Genomic DNA, 20,021 nt, shown 5'->3' with positions numbered 1-20,021 from the left:
GCTTATATGAATCCATGTTATGGAACTCGGAGCTGCAGGACACCTTCTTCTCAATTTCGTGGTGTTATGAAAACGGAGACTGCAAGACTGTGCTCATGCTTCTGTATTCAGAAGAACTCCTGTAGAGTAATCTTACCAAATTATAAGCTCTACTCGTACTCAGAAGACATGCAACTCCTTGACTTTCTCTATCTCATCAAGTGAATATAATCAAAATTCGACAATCTCTGTAGCTATTACTCTAGTGTATTCTATTTCCGTTAAATGTCCGTAAACCAACTTTTGGAACTCTAAATTCAGGCATAAATATCAGGAAGCCGAACCACAAGCTCATTACTCCGTGCTCTGCTCTACAGCCCTCTCTCGTTCTCTCTGAGCCTTCTCATCCGCTGTCAAATCAGCTTTAGCCGATTCCATCCTGACCGTGATAAAGATCAACAAAGACGCCACAGCCAGTCCAGCACCAGTCCAGAATCCAATTTGATACTGGCTTCGCGCATCAACATTCTCAGCACCTTTGATATCCTTTTGCGCAGATACTGCCATCTCTCCAACACCTAGCCAAAATGCCATACCGAGGTAGAGCAAGCTGGTGATCAAAGCACCGGCAACTGCTTGAAGATGATTAGGGAGGGATGTTGTGATGAAGACGTTGGTAACGTTAAAGGCAATGTCTACCCCAACTGTGGCGAGAATCATGGCGGGGAAGACAAATGCCCAGTAGAGGAATGAGTTGGATCGTCCACTGTCGGGAATAAGTGCAAATAAGACCGTTGAGCCGAGGAAACCAAGGCCGGAGATGATTAGGAGTAATCGCCCGCTAAGGATATGAAGAACGAAGCCGCCAACGATAGCCAAAATGAAACCGCCAGCCGCGAGAGGGATGAACCAAGCTGCTGTGAGCAAGGGTCCAATGTGTAAAACCGATTCAATGCTGATGATATGTTAGTTGAGAATGACAGATGGCTGATGAGCTGGTACTTACTAGAAGCTAGCGTAGAAAAGAAACAGACCAAAAGATCCGTAGGACATGAATAGCGCAAAGACCAATCGACTCATGTACTTCGTCTTGAAAACTTCTGCAGGCATAAGAGGTTGGCTGGCTCGCCATCCCTCGATGTACACAAACAGTGCGAGACAGATGATACCCAAGATCAAGGTAACATAGACATAAGGAGTTCTCCAGCCCTGGGGCGCATTTCCGCCATCAGTCAATGCATACACCACCAATGCAAGACCCGGTACAACCGTAGCAGTGCCCAACCAGTCCATCTTCAAATCAGGAAGTGGATCTCCATGGCTCTTTGGAATAGTCAAAAGACCAGTGATGAAGATACTTGCGCAAAAGAAAGCACCAATAAAGAAATACCACTTCCAACCAAGGACCTGGGCCGACAATGCACCGAAGAAGATTCCAGAGTAGAAGCCGATGCAAGAAAAGGCGCCAAGCATGCTGAAAACGAGATTCTTCCTTGGACCTGGGCGATAAATGCGTGACATGATCGCCACACTTGACGGCAAGAAAGCTGAAGGCCCTAGGCCCTGCATAGCTCGACAAGCAATAAGCATGGTAGGGTTCTGACTGAAACCTCCGATAATCGACCAAATAATCAACCAAACATGTCCGCCGAGGAAGATGAACCTTCCACCATGAATCTCAGAAAGTCTCGCGAACGGAAGAAGTAAAACAGCCGTGGTAAGATTAATGACAGCAGCAGGCCAAGTCCTTACCTCATCCGGAATCTCGAGTGTAACAGCCAACGAAGGTAGGATAATGTTGAAACCAGAAACAAAATACTCGCTAACCATCATCGAACCCACGACCGCAAAGATAAAGCCCAGCTCCGATAAGAGGTTTGAGAAACATGCTGGACGCTCTCGACCTAGACGATCGAGTTCTTTTTGGTCAAAGAGTGAAGGTTCGCGAGAGGCATTGCGTTCTTGGTCGAGAACACCAGTTGGAGTGTTGACTTTCTCAGTCATAACTTGATAAAGATGAAGATTAGGGTAGGTTCTGATGGCGGTGATGAAATATTTGGGAAGTGTTTCGTCAAGTTATACCGTTTTGGGTGTGGGATTGTGGATTTCGGGTCCGCTATTGTTAGAAGGCGATATCTCAAGAGCATATGATGAATTTATAACGAAACCTATCGAATCTAAACCAAGGGATAGATTTAAACACTCAAATCTATACCTTTAAATCTATGCCCCCGACAAGCGAGATCTATCTTGGATCATAAAAATGCTTAAAAATCCAAATCCAACCCCTCGATGATCCAGAATAGGAATTACCAGAAGCCACATGGATCTTCGGACTTTCGGACTCTGCTAATCTCAAAGAGGTAGTTCACCACGATCCAGCGAATAAGCTTAAACCTAGAGGCGTGGATTGCCTTGTTGAGAGTAGTGTCGTGGAGATAAGACGGGCAGAAGTGGAGATCTTCGCAGAATGAAAGAAAATCTCGGTTGGAAGAGATGGAGTTGTGAGTCTTACGGCTCCACATGTTGGAATGGTTGGAAGAGAAGAGTTAGAGGGTTGATTATCAAATGATAAGAAGAAATGACCGAAAGTCCGAAACGTGGCTTTACAGAAATTGTTAATTTCTCGTATTGGAATTTGGGAACGATCAGTTCGTAATCGAAGAAAAGTCAAGAGTTGTAATGACGACTGCATATTCTGACCAATTAACTATCAAAATCCCTCCAACCTCTCCAGATGCTGGGACCTTATCGCAAAGCTATAAATACTCGTACAACCCTCCAACCGTTCAATACTCGAGAGTGCCTCTTTCCAAGCATCGGTCTGACGATAAGTTCCCCAAGCTTCGGAATGAGACAATCCAACGAAACCCATGAGAACTGATCTCGGCTGTCCATCTTCACCTCTTGCTGGAAAGTCGTTCTCCACGCCCCAGGCGTGAGCGACTCTAGCCTCACCAGGAAACGCTTGTCTGAGAATCTCCTGAATCTTGGACGAGAGAGCTTCTTTCTTTTCCTCTGAGATGTCTTGGGGGAAATATGCCAGTATGATCTCTGTGAGAGGTGACTCAAGAACGTCAGAAGACGGAACCATCTTGATATGCTTCGAGAACTCTCCATACGTGCAGATCTTGGGAATATCCTTAACTGCATCTGCGCCGTATCTATACCAATTAGTCATTTCACGTTGAGTCCTAGTATAGAACTTACTCCTCAGCAAATCGCCGATGTTGCTCGATCGAACCAAAGTCGAAAAAGCACCAGACCATTGATGGTTCAACCGATTCCAGGCCCCAGTAAACTCTTTGAGGGCCACCAGGCTTGCTGATGACGGTATTCCAAGCGTCAGTCAGGATTTTGCCCTCTGGAGTGGTATGGTCCATGATGTTCATGTTGGGCTTGACGCCCATGCAGCCGACTTCAATTACAGTCATAATGTAGAGAGCAAGGCCGACTTTAGGGAAGTTTAGTGGTCTATGGCAGTCAGAGTGATTTCGGCTTCCTTTTTACATGGTCTCAGTCTTACTGCCTAGAAGATTGTCGCCATTTGTTGATGCCTGTTTTATTTTGCTGCCTCGTCCGTTCCGAAATCTCACCACAAAATGACAACATACAGGTAATCTCGTTCCCAGCCCTTTTGCTTACAGAAACCATCGGCTCCTCCAAACGCTGGCTAAAACTTAAACTCACTTCTCCTAATTCTGGCTATCTACTCATCATAACCATTAAAAGTGTAGACCAAACACCCTGCTTGAATCGATCCACCAATGCCGCCGTTGTTGCCTGGCTCACTGTTAGTGTGGCACTTCTTGTTCGGGCTAGTAAGCTTACATTTCTCAAAAGCATCCCTCATGAGCGAGTATGCAGTAATATCACCAGCTTGACCCAAAGGCCATCTGATATCTTGGGTATCTCCATCAGTAATACAGTCTTGGGCCCAGTTGACCTTGTACTCGTAGACAACACCATGGGATGTTTCCTTATAAGAATGCTGGATATCTGCTCCAGCCTCCCATCCTCCATCTGGTTCCTGGCTGCTAAAGTCCTCAGCATAGTCATCTTGAGTACCTGGATCAATGGCGCCGTGATCTCCATCTGCCGGTTCGAGACATTCAGGGTCTTGCTGTACCAGGGGCTGGTAGTTGGGATCAATTGTGGGGGTCGCATCGGCATCTTCTGTGCTTGAGGTTGCTTCTTCCGAAGTAGTCGCCGCTTTTGTGGTAGTAGCCTCGTCGGTGGTGAACGTTGTGCCGCTAGAAGAAGAGGTTGCTGTTGCCTCCGAAGAAGTTGACTCTGTTGTCGCGGTAGCTGTTGCTACATCACTTGTAGTTTCAGTAATCGTATGCTGGTAGTCCTCGACGACTCTGTAGCTATATATGCCACAGCCAACGACAAGACTTCCACTGTCACTGATGCCGTCTGAGCGAGAACCGGTCAAGCCACATGATAGAGCCAGCTTCGACATGGCTCCAAGACAATCTTGTACGCATCCGTCGATGGAACCGAGTTCCCAACTGAATTCTATCGAGTAACCGTCACATTTGCTTCCACGTCTCATCACCTTCGAGTTCATTCCCAGAAATCTCGCATGCCCATGTCGCTTTGTTTTGTCGCTAGACTCCAGTGCCTTCACCGTAATATTCTCAACCAGCGTTTCGTTATCACTAGTGACGATGTGAGTGCAAAACGATGGCAAGGTCTCAGAGAAACATGTAAGGTCAAGAACTGAGGAGGCAGTGCTGCACTCGGGCGAAGCATCTTCGGCTTCATAGTCCACGAGAAGATCGTGTTCCTTGAAAAAGTCCTCAAGATACTCCTCCGTCTCTTCATCGACAGGATCGTCCAGTTCGGCTTTAGAGGGGCCTTGTTGGGAATCTGCAACATATCCCACCCAATGGGATTCAGGTTCCAATGTCGTGGTTACTGTACTTTGCTCACCGGTCGCGCAGCTTGGAGTCGATGGGCACTCTCCTATCTCCGTATTGGGCTTATATTAGCGTCTACCTAGTGTGGTAACCGTTCCAAAGTCAAACTTACATCGTGACTGATTGGGACATGGTGGTATACGAGATGGTCTTTGTACATTGGGGAATTTCAGTGACGGTGCACTCTGCAGTTGTTTCCGAAGTCGTTATCTCCGATGTTGATTTGGCGCTGGTAATAGTGGTTGACTCTTCCCTTGACACTGGGCCTGTAGTTGTTACAGTTGACTTGGCTTCCTTTGTAGACGCATCGTCATCATTAGAGTCCTCATCTCCTGGGTCTGGCACGGGGCTGGGATTTGACTTAGGGGGACTTGGGAGAGTCGCTGGCATTTTATCGCCAATAGGTTTCCACTTCCAACCTCCCGGAAGTACACCCAGACGGTACAATGTTCCCCCTTACATACAGTAAGCATGCCAAAAACACAGTCATTTTACTCTGTCAAAAAAAAAAAAAAAAGAGAGGGACCAAGCTAATACTAACAAACACAGACATTGACGACGTGCATGCAGTGGACAAATATGGTAGATATCTATACAAACGTACCGAGTCCAATCAAGTCGAACTGAAGCCCTCCAAAGTCCTTTTAACAAGTGAGGAAATGAGGGAAGAAAAACTCAGGATTGCAGTGGCATGTGAGTGCGACTCAAGGATCATTATTGTAAAGTTTGAGCTATACTGACAGATGACAATATACAGATGGGCAAATGCATGTTTGGAACCTGGCAAAGTTACTTCACGGCGACAAAGGCATTAAGTCGGTTGCAAATGCCGATTCGTTGGCATATTTCGCATTGATGGTGTAAGTTCCGCCCTTGATGGTAGGGCGCCTTAATATCAATAGCTAATGATGCCCCCGAATAGATATCTAGATGCTTGGAATTGGTCGAATAATGGAAGAGCGACAGAAAAGGCTCTTGAAAGCCCCCCCTGATCAAGCCGAAGGCCCTAGGTGATGGTAGAACAAAACATGTATGTATCACGTCGTGTACAGCATGAAAGCGCTCTTATCCATATCTTCTTTTGTGTCAGATAGACATGGCGAACGATGGATGCTTGACATCGGGGAAAGCAACAAATATGTTTTGGTATACAAGAGAGACGTAGCATTAGATGATGGTATTGGGGAGATCTTTTTAAATTCATGAAGGAGATATAAGTTTGGGTGCTTTACCCCTGATGCCAACTTGAACTTTTTGTACTAACTAATATGAGTGATAGAGAGCAAGGTATTCATGGCGCATAATTGTAACGAATTTCCCGTTAGAAGTCGCTCTACCGATGCTAAAATACATTTCAGAATGCAATCTGAACCATTAAATATCTTCTAAAGGGTGAACAAACTCAAAGTCATCGAAATCATGAGGACCAAGGCCCATAATTTCTCCCATCGGGGGAGGGCCGATGACAACTTTCTCTTTTTCTGGCCAGTTACTTCCATTGAGTATGCAGTAGCCTTTGCCCTTGGAGGTTGAGGTATCGATGTGACACGGTGCTCTAGGATAACTATCGACATATGGAAGACGAATGACATCTATATGCCCGTCAGTAGATCGCCAGATCTGATTATACGAATGGCATATTTCTGAATACGATCTGAAGTCAGTTTCTTTTGCGTCATACAAGATAGAATCGAATGGAGTATCAGGCAGCGAAATGGCGTGTTCTGTCAGGGACGGCATGATTCGTGCAAGGTTGTCCAGATGACGGCTAATAGCTGGCCAAGCATCAGAGCCCCAGCATGGCCCAAGCTGCCTTGAGAGCTCCAAAGATAAATAAAGACGGCGTAGCTGCGGGAACTGGGTGGATATTATTTGAGATATGCGCTTCAAATCTTCCTCGTCAATGAAATATTCATCGTCCGTAATACTCCAAAGCCCGCTTTCGTATCGAGACTTCAAGTTCCAGCTGATCTCAAGCGAGGTAATGAATGCGAGGCGCTGCGGTAATAGGAGTTGAGTAAGATGCGTCATCATTGCTTCGTTGACCATAATGATGATGTTTGTCGAGTAAAGGATGTCGATAGCTTCGGCATAACTACAGGAGTTGTTAATTACTTTCATTGAAGGAAAGGCTGGTGGCCTTACTTCTGTCGACAAGACAAGAGCCATCCCATCGTACCGATATGGCACTTTGAGGGGACTGAACCAGGCCACGAGTCGCAGTGACGAGCTTCACCGACGCGATAGGTATCAGCCTAAGGACCATCGGGTCCTCCATGGGTCATCGGGCCTGTTCGCGATACATCAAGATCTGGCGGGAGTCGATGGCAAACAGATCCCCACCAAAGCCACGACCTTGGCTTGGTATCATCGACGACTCGTTGTCTGTCGCCATACATATTCTCGATGACGATGCCACAATGGTTCTCATCTAATGGTTGAATAAAATCCGAAGACATGTCCGGATAATCGTAAGAGAAGTCCATATGGAGGCGACAATTGCCAAAAGCCAGGATCAAAATGAACCGTCTGATATCGGGTGGCAGCTTATAGTATGAGCAATGCTGAAAAGTAGGGTTCGGTAGTCCAGGATGTTCTGTAGCGACATCTCGAAAGCCAGGTGGAGTCAGACATCGAGGGCGAAAGGGAGGATTGGGAAGAAATGAAAGTTTTTCGATGGCATCTTCTTTCTCAAGATCGCGTGGGATCTCTGAAATATCAGATTCGCTTGGAGGATATGGAGAACCATCGGAAAATTGCATTGTGTTGATTCAAGTTGGCGATGGAATTGAGAAGAACGAGGGCACTGGAGTGTTTGGTTCTAGTGCTCGGTGGCCTGAAATAAGTGATTCGAGCACTATTTGACTTGAAACATGACCTGTGCTTTGGCGTGGAGCCACTGGCTGATCATGGGCCAACAACATGTTGGTTGCGCCGTGTAGCAAGAAACTCATTGCGTCAGCCGGGACAACCAAAATCATTACAAACGCTTCTAAGAAGCTGGGTCGACATTTTTGCGACGTAACGAGATCAACAGTAGTCATTTGAAGGCACATCTAACGTCTAAATACATTACTATCGCGGTATGATGTTGAGCTGCCCAACACTGTTCTATATTATTCCAGCCGCAGGGACCAAGAGCCAATAAAACTGTGATTTGATTGGCTCTTACGGCGTTTGTAATTGTGAATGTTCTGCAGCAGGTGCCGCTTGAACGTGGTGAGATATTACTGGTAGCCTGATTGACGTCTGCGCCCCCCTTACACCTTTGCTTGTCTGTTATCACAAAACCCTCCTCCTCGCTCAACTCTCACCTCAGCATAAGTGTCGAGACCATGGCAGATCTAGCGCTCGCAATCATTCCGCTCGGCCTCAAGACATGTTCTGGGCTTGTGAGTTACCTAAGCGGGCTCAAAGATCACGATGATGCTATCGCTCGACTCAAACGCCTCACGGAGTCTCTCGAAGGCAGTTTCCGCTTACTTGAAGGTTTTCTAAAGAGCGGCCAGCTGAATTCCTCGACCTCGCAGGCTGTGGCTCAAGCTCTACAATGCTTGACCAATTGCGAGAACGCCTTAAGCAACCTCAAGGAGTTTGGAGATAAGCTTTCCGCGTCGAAAATGCCTGACCCTTCGGTGAAAGACAGAGTCAAGGGTAGTTATCGCAAACTCGCCTACCCGCTGCGGCAAGATCAGCTTACGCAGTTGGAAAATACATTAGAAAGTCTTTGTACACCACTCAACTTGGCTGTCCAGAGCTTGCAGCTGTACGTGACTTACCAAAGTCTTCAGTACTTTGACTAATTCTTGCCCAGAGAGATACAAGCTGCGACGTCTGATGCTCTGATCTTGAACACTACAAGACTTCAACAAACATCAGATGACGTCTCGACCCTTACTTCTGATGTATCTGGTCTTCGTGACCCCATTTCAAGTATCGAGACGAAACTTCCATCACTTCAAACTTCCGTCGACGGCATTGCTCCACACATCAGCTTGATGATCCAAGCACAGTTCAAATCTCAAATGGACGAGATCAGACACTCGTTCCAACAAGCCGAGTCTACAGCACGCCAACGTAATGCTCAAACAAATGAAATACTATCACAGCTGCAAATTGATCATCGAAATCCTGTCCCTGTTATTTATAAGCTTGCTGCAAAGCCAAGTGCGCTCTCTACAATTGCTTCTTCAGTTCTGGCATGTCCTTGTCGCGCAAGGAGGCTCCGCACTAGGAAGACACTTCGTTTTGGGCCACTCTACTTGGTTGATGAGACGACCACCGATATTACTCACTACAAGGACTGTGAATTTGGTTTTGTCGACCCCAAGTACTCACGAAGTCGTACAATCAGAATTTCTAGCTTTGTTCGACTAATAAACAAAGCTGTTGAATTGACTCTGCGTACGACTGGAGGAGCAGGTGGCTTTAGCATCAGCCCGTCTTTCACTTACTTTGCTGAGGTTAACGAAAATAGATCCCCGGCATTTAGGGTTTTTGATATACTGATGCGTAGCATCTCCTCAACCCAGTGGGCTATGAGAAACTGCCCAGAATTCTTCTTCAAGTCGATCATAGTCAAACTACAAGCTATATTCAATACAGGAACGGCGATGCCTACTGATCTCGGCCCACGAGGTTGCTCTTTGCTACACCGCTTGACTCTTGTTGTCAGTCCGCCTTCAGCGAAAAAAGTTGATTTAAATTTTAACAACTACAGATGAACTGTTGTGGCATGGAAGACTTTAACTTCGAACAGCAGCAATCTACACATGCCGGTCTTGAGCAATTACTCAATTTCCTGATCACTGCAGGAACACCACTATCAGCTGTTAACTCTGAGTACTGGTACGTGTATTGATCAGGCAATGCATACACCGCTAATGCGGCCTAGGATGGCGTGGCATATAGCTGCTAATGATTTGGTACTTCCAATGACCATCATCAGTCGGTTACATGTTGAGGATATTGAAGTAGCTCCAATAGTATCGAATGTGCCCAGGTACAGTCATTTCACCCAGGAAGACTTTATCAAGGATGAGACTTTGAACCAGAAGTTTGTTGAAGGTAGGACACCGAAAAAATTGGTAAAGCATGACTGAGATACTAAATCAAATCTCTGATAGGTTTATTCGGACCACTAACGCTCGCTATTCTGCGTAATGATATAGAGGAGGCGAAGCAGCTGATCAACAACTGCCCAGAATGTCTGGATGAAATTAGTTTCTATGGCCAGACTCCCTTTCACTTCGCAATAGAGAATCCAGAGATTCTAGAACCTTTGGTAAAAAAAGCCAACCCAGAACAATTAGTCCGATCAAGCAGAGTATTCTCAATGGAAATAACCCTTCTCGGCAGAGCAATCCAGGTCAGTGCAGACATTTGCCACAACCAGGAAAACAAAGATGGGACTTTTTGCCCTTGCACCACGGCAGTCGAACTTCTTCTAGCAGCTGGTTGCCCAATTATACCCTATCGTGATTTCTCGAAGCCCATGATTCTTGACCAGGATTGTTCTACCAGTCTGTTAATCTACGCTTCAAATCACTGCAAAGTTCTTCTTGCTAAGAAGTTGCAATCGTATCGGCGGGAACTGGGACAGGTAGCTCAAAGGAAGCTGCCGAGATCAGTACACAGTGTGTATTACTCTTTGGTGTCAGAGACAAGTGTGCATGCTATCGAGTTGGATCGAATACTCCGCGACAGGGGTCTATTAGGTTTTGGTCGTCTGTCGACAGCATTATCTCACGACCTGAAAAGGCTACCAACTGGGAAACACCATTCGAGATCCATATACCTGGATATTATCGATCCTGAAGATGCATTTATCTTCTGGGATCTAGGGTTTTCCGATATCGATGATCATTGGACAGACTGGGCGTTGACAGATGGGACTGGCCCTGGTTTTGGCGGGAGCTTTCGAGAGTTTCTGGGAACAGTTACACCGACTTATGCAATGTGGCTGTATGAACACTGCCCTAACCTCTGGAGTTTAGTTTGTGAGCACCAGAAACCTGAGTCACCTATCTTTGTTCTGGCGAAAATCATTCTCAGTCGCCACCGTGCTCATAATATTGGATATGACGAGATGGTACAGTATCTCGTTAATTCTCCTTTAACCATTGAAGACACCGACGATTGTGTGTGTCAATGCTCACCCCAAGGATGTACACCTTTTGCTCATGGAATCAAATTCTTGGATACCATGTTCTTGGACAACGATTCGCTTCGATTCTTTGTCAGCGAATATGGACAGATGCTGAGTCTGAGTCAACATATGGCTGTTTTAAGGCAAGCGACCTTTCAGGAGCTTCATATGGAACACACATGTGTCGACAGACTAGGCCACTTAGAAGATGGGTCGTTAGAAAGCGACTTTGATCCTTCGGCAACGGATTTAGAGTTGGAAACGTTCCTTAACGAACTGGTCATGGAATATCAGGCGTTTTTACTCCGTGACGCCGACGAGTCATCTTACGAAAATGGAGAGTGCTGCGAAGATTTTACTCTCAAATTGAGCACCAGAAGGCATTCGCGTGCTATGTTGTTCTGGGATTTTATTTGGCCATCGAGAGTGCACGACATTGAGAAAAAATTGGAATCCTCGTGGATGCCGGATCGAGAGGTCTTGCGAGACCTAGGAGTCTCCCTTTGGATGGAAGATGAAGAACAGATGAATAGATATAGGGTACCGACAGAGGAGGATTCCAGACACTCGTTTCGTGAAATGATGGAGAAGCTTGAAATGATCAAATAGACCATGAATGGGCGTTCACATGTGGACCCAAGGCTTCAACATCTCAGTACTAAATATTTATGATGTTACGGGATTTAATTAGGCGATGCATCAATCAATCTTTAATTTCACTTTTAACGGGAACTGGGGAAGGAGACGATATCTCGCAAACGAGAGCAGCTACCTAGGTAGCGAAGGAAAAGGAACAAAGTCAGTGTCAGACGCCAGTTTAGGACAAACGTGTTTCTGTGAGTACAGCTGAAGATATACATGTTCCGCGGCCCTATGAATTAGTTCTTTGGATCAACTTTTAAATGAGTTGGACTGTCGGTTGAGTTGACCCTTTATAACAAGAGAGTTATGGAGTTGAAAATGATGTAACACGAGAGACTGCAGCCTAGCAGCAGTGGCCCACTATATTCCCGTTATTGACCAATTAACTCTGTCGACAGGGATAGTCAGCACATTAGCTTCTCCCTGGCTTTCGCTTCAGCTTTCACTTCACTTCATCTCATCAACAACTTACGACTCATACTACTGTGGCCGGCGATACACGTGCGACAGCGCTTTACTGGCCTATGACTGATCCAGTAAGACGTACCTGACTTTTAGATCCCGTTTTGTATTATATGAGCTCATTCTTGACACCACATCATTAGCCAAAGCTATTGGCTTACACGGCCGAGACGGCACAGCTCCCTGCAACTTTTGGCCTGAGGACACCAAATCCTCCTCCTAGCTGGTATATATATAACACACCACCCTCCTCCTTCGACACTCTCCCCTCCTTTCTTTCACATCCATTCCATCATCACGTTATCCTCCAAACCTAGCCCTTCATCACTAATGGCCAGAATCAGATAGATAGTAAGACCATCAACACACATACAGCAGAATAATACCCCTAAGCCTCAACCCACTTACACCATGGCTTCCTCCGGTAGTGTCTTCTCCGAGACTCTCCAAGAGATCACCAACACCAAACTTCAGGAGCTGTCCAAGAGACGCTCCCGCTTTGAAGAAGCCAAGGCGGCGATTCTTTCCTCCGTCGAAGCAGAGAAGGATGCTGTTAAGCGTCTTTTCATCTTGAGCGATGGTGTCAAGAAGTGCTTCTCTATCAAGCTCACCAAGGAGAACAAAGTCATCTTAGGTCGCACCAGTCACAAGCGCCTCGAGATCGACCTCAAGAACCTCGACCGCTTTCTTGGCCAGGCCAAGACAGATCCATCAGTGTCGCAGAAGATGTTGACTGCCTGGGAGGAGTCACTCACTCGTCAGCTTAATATGCAAGCCCTTCAGTATCAGTATGCCTGGCTCTATGGTGAGCTTGTAACCGAATGGCTGTCCGGTGACAAGGAGAAAGATCCAGGGGCAGATGTTGAGATGGGCGAGGCGTTCGAGGACGTTGGTGACCAGGCCAAGCTCCAGTCCAGGATGGACTGGGAGGACACCGTCTTCCAAGCCGCCGATATTGATACCAAGGCCCTCAACAGTTACCTCGACCATCTTTTCCGCTCTAATAACAAGGACAAGAAGACCATGGCTAATAGTCTGAATATTCTTCGACGATCTGTCTCTGACCACGAAGCATCCATCTCGACACCCAATCAGTTCACTGTTGGCTCCCTCAAGTGGATCATTCCCGGTCTTCACTCATCAGATCTCCTCTCCAATGAGAAACGAGAAGTGCTCAGGGACTTTGAAAGTAATGATATGATCCTGAAGGAGATCGCAGACGTTCTCAACATGCGCATCAATGCTCTCGAATCATGGACATGGAACTCTGAGACTCCTGTCCCCGTATCGATGGAGAAGAAGATTAGCGGAGTCTTCAACATCCATATGCATGAAGATCTTCTCCAAGCGATCTTCCTACAGTACATTGGTGTCAAGTGGAGTGTTTTCTTCAAAAGAGCCTTCAAAGGCTTCCGTGATTCCGGAGCCTGGAAATCGGAGAGACAAGATATTCCTCGAAACGATCAACGAAGACTTGGCTACTACCTGGGCCCACTTTCAGACTCGCCCTGCTTGCAGCGCGAACGTGTCAAGGTCAATGAGGAGAGATACTTCATGGCTCAACTCATGAACTATGAGCACGAAATCACAGGCGCTGCCGATGGCGAGGAGGAGGCCGAGTACGAACGTTTCGCCGCTGACAGTAAGAAGCGGAAGCTTGCAGTTCAGGCACCGATGCAAGCACCGCGTAGACAGCTTGCCAGCAAAGCAGCGCGAAAGTCGGCACCAACGGCCAGAGGCCTGGGAACTGGCGGTGCGATGAGACACCGTAAGATCGCTACAAACAACTTTGATATGGAGTTTTCTGCTGAGATTGATTACTCTGACGAGGAGGAAGAAGACGAGGATGATGAAGACGACAAGTCTCGCAGTCCGATGGCACTCAAGCAGACCTTGCTTCATCTGTTGTCTACAGAGATCACCATCAACACTCATCTCTATGGTGAGATGACGGCATTCCACTCTGTTTTTGACGACTGGAACCCTAAGATTCCTCATGGCACCGTGTTTACGATCCTTAAATTTCTTGGTGTCTCCGATATGTGGCTTGAGTTCTTCAAGAAGTTCCTCGAGGCACCTCTCAAGTTTGTCGACGATGACGACTCGTCGGCGCGCAAGAGGCGTCGTGGTACACCAGCAGCCCACGTGTTGAGTGACGTGTTCGGCGAGACAACCCTATTTTGCCTTGACTTTGCGGTCAACCAGGCTACCTCGAACAACTTGTGGAGGATGCATGATAACTTTTGGTTCTGGTCGCCTGACCACAAGGTCGCTGTGAAGGCTTGGGACACTGTTGATGAGTTTACCATTGTCACCGGCGTCAGTGTCAACCCTACCAAGACAGGCACGGTCCGCATCGCGAAGGATAGTAATGTGACTCTCCCCATTGATGACTCCCTCCCTGAAGGTGAGATTCGCTGGGGCTTCCTTCGCTTGTCACCCAAGACGGGCCGGTTTGAGATTGATCAGAAAATGGTCGACTCTCACATCGAAGAACTTCAAAAACAGCTACTTGACAAGCGCAAGAGCATTCTTGGCTTCATCCAAGCATGGAATACATATGCTGCGACCTTCTTTACGTCTAACTTCGGTAAAGCAGCCAACTGCTTTGGTCGTGAGCACGTTGACAACATGCTGTCGACTCACAAAAAGATTGAGAAGCAGGTTTTCGCCAAGCTCTCAGCTGGTCAGGTCACGAGCGTGGTTGAGTTCCTGAAACGAGAAATCAGTCAGAGATTTGGTATCAAGGATATTCCCGATGGCTATTTGTATTTCCCTATGGAACTCGGTGGTCTTGACCTACAGTCCCCATTCATTTCTCTCATGCAGATTCATGATGAAGTTTTCAAGAACCCATCTCAGCCTATGATCGACTTCCAAGAAGATGAGCGTCACGCATACGAAGGTTACAAAGAAACATTCCTGAGCGGCAAAACCAGACATGAACGATACGCCCTTGACGAACCAGACTGGGAACCTGAATCTCAACACGAGAAAGACACATTCATGTCTTTCGAGGAATTCACCCGCTACCGCGAAGCCTTCTTCTTCGGTCACTTCACAGCTACCAACAGACTGCACCGCATCTTCCGCACACTGATGAAGAGACCTACTGAAAGCAAGGTTGAGACCGATGACGGAAAGATATCCGCTGCGATGGAGCAGTTGCGCGGGGAGTCGAATCTACAGGGTATTACTGGGTGGTGGAATAACATGGATGCGTATTGGACTTGGGTTGCTACGTTTTACGGACATGAGATTGTTGAGAGGTTTGGGAGGTTGAATATTGTGAATACGGAGTTATTGCCTATTGCTATGGTTAGTTTGTTTAGGGATAAGCGTGTTAAGTGGCAGGGTTAGTTTGGATTAAGCTCTGAAGGATGCATTGGATACTGTTTATTTAAGATATAATGAATAACAGGGATTCAGTTGATGGTCGCGGGAATGTTCACCAGAATTCAATCTCAATTTTATGATATGGAAAGATTGGCCTGCTTATTGTAGTTGACAGACACATCTGTGCGGCTGGAATCAAAGCCTTAGTCCGATGCAGTATGAATAATCGTGCGGAATATTTGAAATGGAGAGTCTTTTAACTGTTGGAAAAGTCACCGGGGTTAGCAAATCTCTCTGCTGCCTTTGTCACTACTGCTTCACCAATCACCAACACAGGCTTTCGGTCTGGCTTCAGCATCCCAGCTTTTATCCACTCTGGCGCTTGCAAGATGTATACGAGGAGTTGGGCTCGAGGCTTGTTAGAAGTGACAGGCGGATGGTTGATTGTATCATCTGATCCATGACCCAGGATGTATTGAATCCAGGCAACTCTTCAAAAGGGGAATCTGGATTGTTACTTGAGGAAACTCAAATCTTGGAATAATGTGCTTTCCGACTTTCCATGTTACCATACAAATTACGGGCTCTTCTTCAGTATAGACTCTTGACTACTAGCGCCATTTTGTGCTTCTATTCCTCACCAATCTCAATCCAGGTATCTATCTCTCAAAGTGCCCACTGTTCAACAATCTCGGCCAGAGTCGTCTCGCTGCCAACATTACCTGGGAAGACAACAAAAGGCACAGACCGATGCCGGCTTGTCTCCTCATCGCATCTCCAGAGTGGCACGCCTGGAGCAGCCTGGCCTACGATAAGAGCTCTCCTCATCTTGAGACCTTTGGTGGCTGCGTCCGAGGAGGTGATCCCTCCCTTAGCAATTATATATCGTGGCCGCACCTGGATGTTAACGAGTAGGCGGACAAGTGCAGCAGCCACCTTGGAACCGATCTCCAGCGAGGAGATGGCTTCATCGGTCTTGATCAACGTCCGGGAAGTCATGACCAAGACGTCTCTGCCAGCGCTGATGAGCCTGGTAGTCTCGGAGATAGCACAATCTACTATCTTCTGCTCCTGTTCCGCAGATTCGATTAGTTGAGCCACATCTAGCTCAATCACTTCAAGATCAGCACCCCTGCGCTCACGCAACGCCTTGAGCTGCGCTGTCGTTTTGGGTACGTATGATCCAGCCAGAATGAGACCACCAGTCCTTGGAGCATCAACGTCAGCCTTGAGCGAGACTTCAGCCCAAGATTTAGGTGGGATTTCTTTGATTCCGAGCCTCGACGATACGAAGGCAGCTGCAGTGCGGTAGATGAAACGGTACCCCTTTTCCTCAGCAGCCAAGAGCCCAGCAACGAAGACGTTCATATCGGAATCCGCCACAGCATTGACAATGATGACACGGTCAGCACCGCGCTCTCCGCTCAGTAGCTTCTCTTCGACCTTGGCTGGACCTCCGCAACGCAGATCTTCCAAGGTGATCGACGTGAAAGATGATGCTGTGAATCGCGATCCGCATTTCTCGAGGATATACTGCCGAAGGTTGGAGTTCTTGTAGCCAAACGTAGCATCCTGTGCGAATGGAGTCTGCGCAGCAGGGACTAACTGGTCATCTTCTTGCACATAATGAACATCGTCAATGGTGAACCTGCCCCCTTGGCGGAAGAAAGGTGCAAAGACCCAACCGTCGGATTTACCGAGCACCTCCTCGACTGCCTCGGGCTCCTCCGGCAAGTGACCGCGGAGCGTTGAGTCGCCACGCAAGACTATCTCGAAGGCCTTGCCACTTTCCTCAGCGGCCTTATTCACGTTTGTTGTGATCTCGACAATAAGCTCCCTTGCTTCGGCAGGTGGGAGAGCTCTGCTGTTGGTCAAGATGAAGAAACCGCGGCAGTCCGTTGCGAATTGCTCCTTGAGAGTGCCAACATCCCAGACGGCTAGAACGTCGATGTTGTTGCAGGTCTGAGTTCCGGTGGGGTCATCGTCGAGAGCGACGAGGACAGGCATGACACCGCTGTCAACGCGAGCTTTTGTTGACTCAATCAGGTCAGTGGTGTATTCAGCAGGGAGGGCATCCAATGTAGCTTTTGCTGGCAATGACTTGACGGATTCTTGGTACGCAGCAGGAGATGATACCTTGACAGATGCACTCCCGCTCACGTCTGATCCAGCTGCCTCCCAGAGTCGCACCACGCCTGCATCTGACTCTTTAGCCCATCCGCGAGCGGCTCCATCGATATAGAGGGTATGAGCCACCGCAGACATGGGCGTATAACTAGCCAGCCTCTTCGCTTCATTCAGAACAATACCAAGATCCTTGACAAAGATTGCCAAAGCTGAGTGGGGAGTCCAATCGGCATCGAGCATCTGCGTAGCCCGGTTCTGAAACATCCAGCTCCAGGCGGTAGACTCATTGAAGATATCGTACACTTGCCGCGTGTCGAGGCCAAGACGGGACGCGAATGCCAGTGACTCTGCTGCCGTTGCGATGTGGACTCCTGCTAGAAGCTGGTTGATGAGCTTCGCTGAAGATGCTGCACCAACTCCGCCCTTGACGTTGTAGATGTTGGACTCCTTGCCGGCCATGGCTAGAATGATACCGCGAACGGATCCGAGTGCCGACCCTGTTCCCGAGCAGATCATCTATAATCCGTTAGTATCGATCGCTTAGTATTGAGTTAAGGGAGAACGGGCGCTGCGCACCGTGAGATCACCCTTTGCTGCACGAGCAACACCTCCACTGACAGGTGCATCCACGAGGCTGAGACCCCTACCCAGAGACTCCAACTTGTCGCCGATGCGGCGTGCCTCAGATGGTGGGACAGTTGAGCTGAGTATGACTGTCGCTCCATCAGAGAGCTCTTCGGCAGCCTTGCCAGCACCAAACAGTACATCCCACGCCTGCACAGCGTTCTGAACCATGAGGATCAGCGCATCTGTGCCCTTGGCGGCTTCAGCTGGTGAAGAGGCTGCGATAGACATCCCACTCGGGCCACTGGCTGCGAACTTCTCGACTGAGGGAGCCCAAACATCATAGCCTTGCACGGAGAAACCGGCTCGTACGAGGGACTGCGCCATCCCTTGACCCATTGCCCCTAAACCCACCATGCCAATCGTTGCCACTGATGGCGGTGTCTTTGGCGGAGTAACGTCTATGGAAGTTTTGCTTGCATAGTTGCCACTTGCATCAGTAGGCGTAGGCTTCTGGTGCTGCGATTCGAACAGTTTGACCAGGCTGGAGACATGTTCGAGGCCATATCCTTGGGTGGAAGCGAGCAGGCAAACTTGTTCACTGGCAGAGCACAGTGGCAAAGGGAAGTTGAGACTCTTGGATGAAGACGTGACAATATTCTAGATCTCTGTGTAAGCGAGCTGCACATCCCGTTTGAACAAGTGATGGCGTCTCTGTAGAATCTCTCACCATGGAATTGATGGGAACAACTTACAATGTTATGTAACAGCGACTCAATCGACGGCTTCACCTGTGAATTTCCCTGCAGCATGTGAGGTACGAGCTCCTCATACGCAGAAGAATTGCCTGCGGCGTTGATGATGATGCTGTATATCTCATTGGCGTCAATCCCTGCTTTCGACGCAAGACCAGTAGCCTCGGCAGCCGTGACAGCATGCGTCGCCTCCATCAAATAGCTCGTCAATCGCAGTTTATTTGCTGCTCCAAGACCACCGGAAATGACATGGACGTTGTCATGAGCCTTTGACAGGAAAGCGACGCTTTCGACTGCGGCTCCTGAACCCGAGATCCAGATGGAGCTCTTGGTCCTACTGCTTCCGGTGCTTGGTGCGACAACAGAGCAGTCAAGGATCTTGATGTCAGCTCGGCCAGCTTCAGTGAAACGAGAGGCTAGGTCTTGGTAGTGATCTGGCAAAGCGAGACATTCGAGCATGAGTGACGCATCCTTGGGCAATGCTTGAAGTTGGTCAGCGAGACGTGCCTTGTAATCTTGGGTTATCTTTGTCTTTGCATACAGTGTATAAGACCGGATGACGATCCTAGAAGCATCTCACTCAAAGCTTCCGCGTCTTTCTCCTCAATCCAGACAATCTGGCTGTGCTGGGCAACATGATGGACCGAGTCTGATCGCTGTACTTGCCCGGCTCCAATGAACTCAACACTTTCCAAAGAGGTATTGCAAACCCTGATTGTGTCGTAGAGATTTGATTGCAAAGCCTCTGCAATTTTAGCTTTTTCTGGGCTGAACCCAACAAACCCAATAGAAGAATGAGACGGCATGGTTGCTGGCTGCGCTGTGGTATAGACGATACTTCGAATCACACCAACATCAGCGAAGGCAGGGTCGCGGCATCGCTCTTATAAATCGTCGAGTCACCTTGGCGCCTATTCCCAGCAACCGTCCTAGCCCTCCCAGCACAATCAAGTCCTGCATTCACAATACGTAAGTACATTCACAAGTAACTTACAACGAAATATCCACTGCGCAGGCAATTCTGTCCCAATAAGGTTAGAGACACTCTCCTCGGGCGGCGAAAGCGGCGCGAAGTCCGCACCA

At 47.9% G+C, this 20,021-nt stretch overlaps 7 protein-coding genes across 9 annotated transcripts; 2 read left to right on the top strand and 5 right to left on the bottom strand.

Annotated features, from left to right (window-relative positions):
- Positions 1-316: 316 nt before the first annotated feature.
- FOIG_02561 (uncharacterized protein) lies at positions 317-2,041 on the bottom strand. Its single transcript, XM_031199882.1, has 2 exons — positions 986-2,041; positions 317-934 (listed from the first exon to the last, which is right to left on the bottom strand). Exons 1-2 carry the CDS (start codon positions 1,981-1,983, stop codon positions 334-336), a joined length of 1,599 nt encoding a protein of 532 aa, XP_031069650.1. The 5' UTR covers positions 1,984-2,041; the 3' UTR covers positions 317-333.
- Positions 2,042-2,621: 580 nt separating this feature from the next.
- On the bottom strand, positions 2,622-3,449 carry FOIG_02560 (uncharacterized protein). The gene is made up of 2 exons (XM_031199881.1): positions 3,190-3,449; positions 2,622-3,143 (listed from the first exon to the last, which is right to left on the bottom strand). Exons 1-2 carry the CDS (start codon positions 3,411-3,413, stop codon positions 2,693-2,695), a joined length of 675 nt encoding a protein of 224 aa, XP_031069649.1. The 5' UTR covers positions 3,414-3,449; the 3' UTR covers positions 2,622-2,692.
- Positions 3,450-3,688: 239 nt separating this feature from the next.
- FOIG_02559 (uncharacterized protein) lies at positions 3,689-5,294 on the bottom strand (the record flags this gene model as incomplete). Its single annotated transcript, XM_031199880.1, has 3 exons — positions 3,689-3,762; positions 3,811-4,907; positions 5,017-5,294. 3 exons carry the CDS (start codon positions 5,292-5,294, stop codon positions 3,689-3,691), a joined length of 1,449 nt encoding a protein of 482 aa, XP_031069648.1.
- A 984-nt stretch (positions 5,295-6,278) lies between these two features.
- FOIG_02558 (uncharacterized protein) lies at positions 6,279-7,666 on the bottom strand (the record flags this gene model as incomplete). The annotated part of the gene is made up of 2 exons (XM_031199879.1): positions 6,279-6,999; positions 7,302-7,666. The coding sequence occupies 2 exons, from the start codon at positions 7,664-7,666 to the stop codon at positions 6,279-6,281; spliced, it is 1,086 nt and encodes a 361-aa protein (XP_031069647.1).
- A 573-nt stretch (positions 7,667-8,239) lies between these two features.
- FOIG_02557 (uncharacterized protein) lies at positions 8,240-11,661 on the top strand (the record flags this gene model as incomplete). The annotated part of the gene is made up of 5 exons (XM_031199878.1): positions 8,240-8,670; positions 8,719-9,574; positions 9,625-9,746; positions 9,799-9,971; positions 10,031-11,661. 5 exons carry the CDS (start codon positions 8,240-8,242, stop codon positions 11,659-11,661), a joined length of 3,213 nt encoding a protein of 1,070 aa, XP_031069646.1.
- Positions 11,662-12,154: 493 nt separating this feature from the next.
- Positions 12,155-15,725, top strand: FOIG_02556 (uncharacterized protein). Of its 3 annotated transcripts, none has more exons than XM_031199877.1 (2): positions 12,155-12,230; positions 12,495-15,725. In XM_031199877.1, the coding sequence occupies exon 2, from the start codon at positions 12,568-12,570 to the stop codon at positions 15,514-15,516; it is 2,949 nt and encodes a 982-aa protein (XP_031069645.1). In that variant the 5' UTR covers positions 12,155-12,230; positions 12,495-12,567; the 3' UTR covers positions 15,517-15,725. The 3 variants fall into 3 exon arrangements, with proteins under 3 accessions (XP_031069645.1, XP_031069644.1, XP_031069643.1); XM_031199876.1 differs by having other exon boundaries at positions 12,155-12,382; positions 12,505-15,725; XM_031199875.1 differs by having other exon boundaries at positions 12,155-12,382; positions 12,501-15,725.
- A 393-nt stretch (positions 15,726-16,118) lies between these two features.
- FOIG_02555 (uncharacterized protein) lies at positions 16,119-19,744 on the bottom strand (the record flags this gene model as incomplete). The annotated part of the gene is made up of 4 exons (XM_031199874.1): positions 16,119-18,135; positions 18,196-18,843; positions 18,939-19,420; positions 19,480-19,744. 4 exons carry the CDS (start codon positions 19,742-19,744, stop codon positions 16,159-16,161), a joined length of 3,372 nt encoding a protein of 1,123 aa, XP_031069642.1. The 3' UTR covers positions 16,119-16,158.
- Between the last annotated feature and the right edge of the window lie 277 nt (positions 19,745-20,021).

This window comes from Fusarium odoratissimum (assembly GCF_000260195.1).
Source record: "Fusarium odoratissimum NRRL 54006 unplaced genomic scaffold supercont1.3, whole genome shotgun sequence".
NCBI lineage: Eukaryota > Fungi > Ascomycota > Sordariomycetes > Hypocreales > Nectriaceae > Fusarium > Fusarium odoratissimum.
Note: the sequence above shows the minus strand (reverse complement) of the source record. Positions and strands in the feature narration are given on the sequence as shown.

What these genes read in the sequence shown, in the direction of transcription:
- FOIG_02561 (XM_031199882.1), bottom strand. Translation starts at nt 1,983, where the DNA reads ATGACTGAGAAAGTCAACACTCCAACTGGTGTTCTCGACCAAGAACGC. An exon ending in CTTTTCTACGCTAGCTTCTA is followed by an intron (nt 935 to 985) that starts GTAAGTACCAGC and finishes ACATATCATCAG; the next exon opens with CATTGAATCGGTTTTACACA.
- FOIG_02560 (XM_031199881.1), bottom strand. Translation starts at nt 3,413, where the DNA reads ATGACTGTAATTGAAGTCGGCTGCATGGGCGTCAAGCCCAACATGAAC. An exon ending in CATCGGCGATTTGCTGAGGA is followed by an intron (nt 3,144 to 3,189) that starts GTAAGTTCTATA and finishes TAATTGGTATAG; the next exon opens with ATACGGCGCAGATGCAGTTA.
- FOIG_02556 (XM_031199877.1), top strand. Translation starts at nt 12,568, where the DNA reads ATGGCTTCCTCCGGTAGTGTCTTCTCCGAGACTCTCCAAGAGATCACC.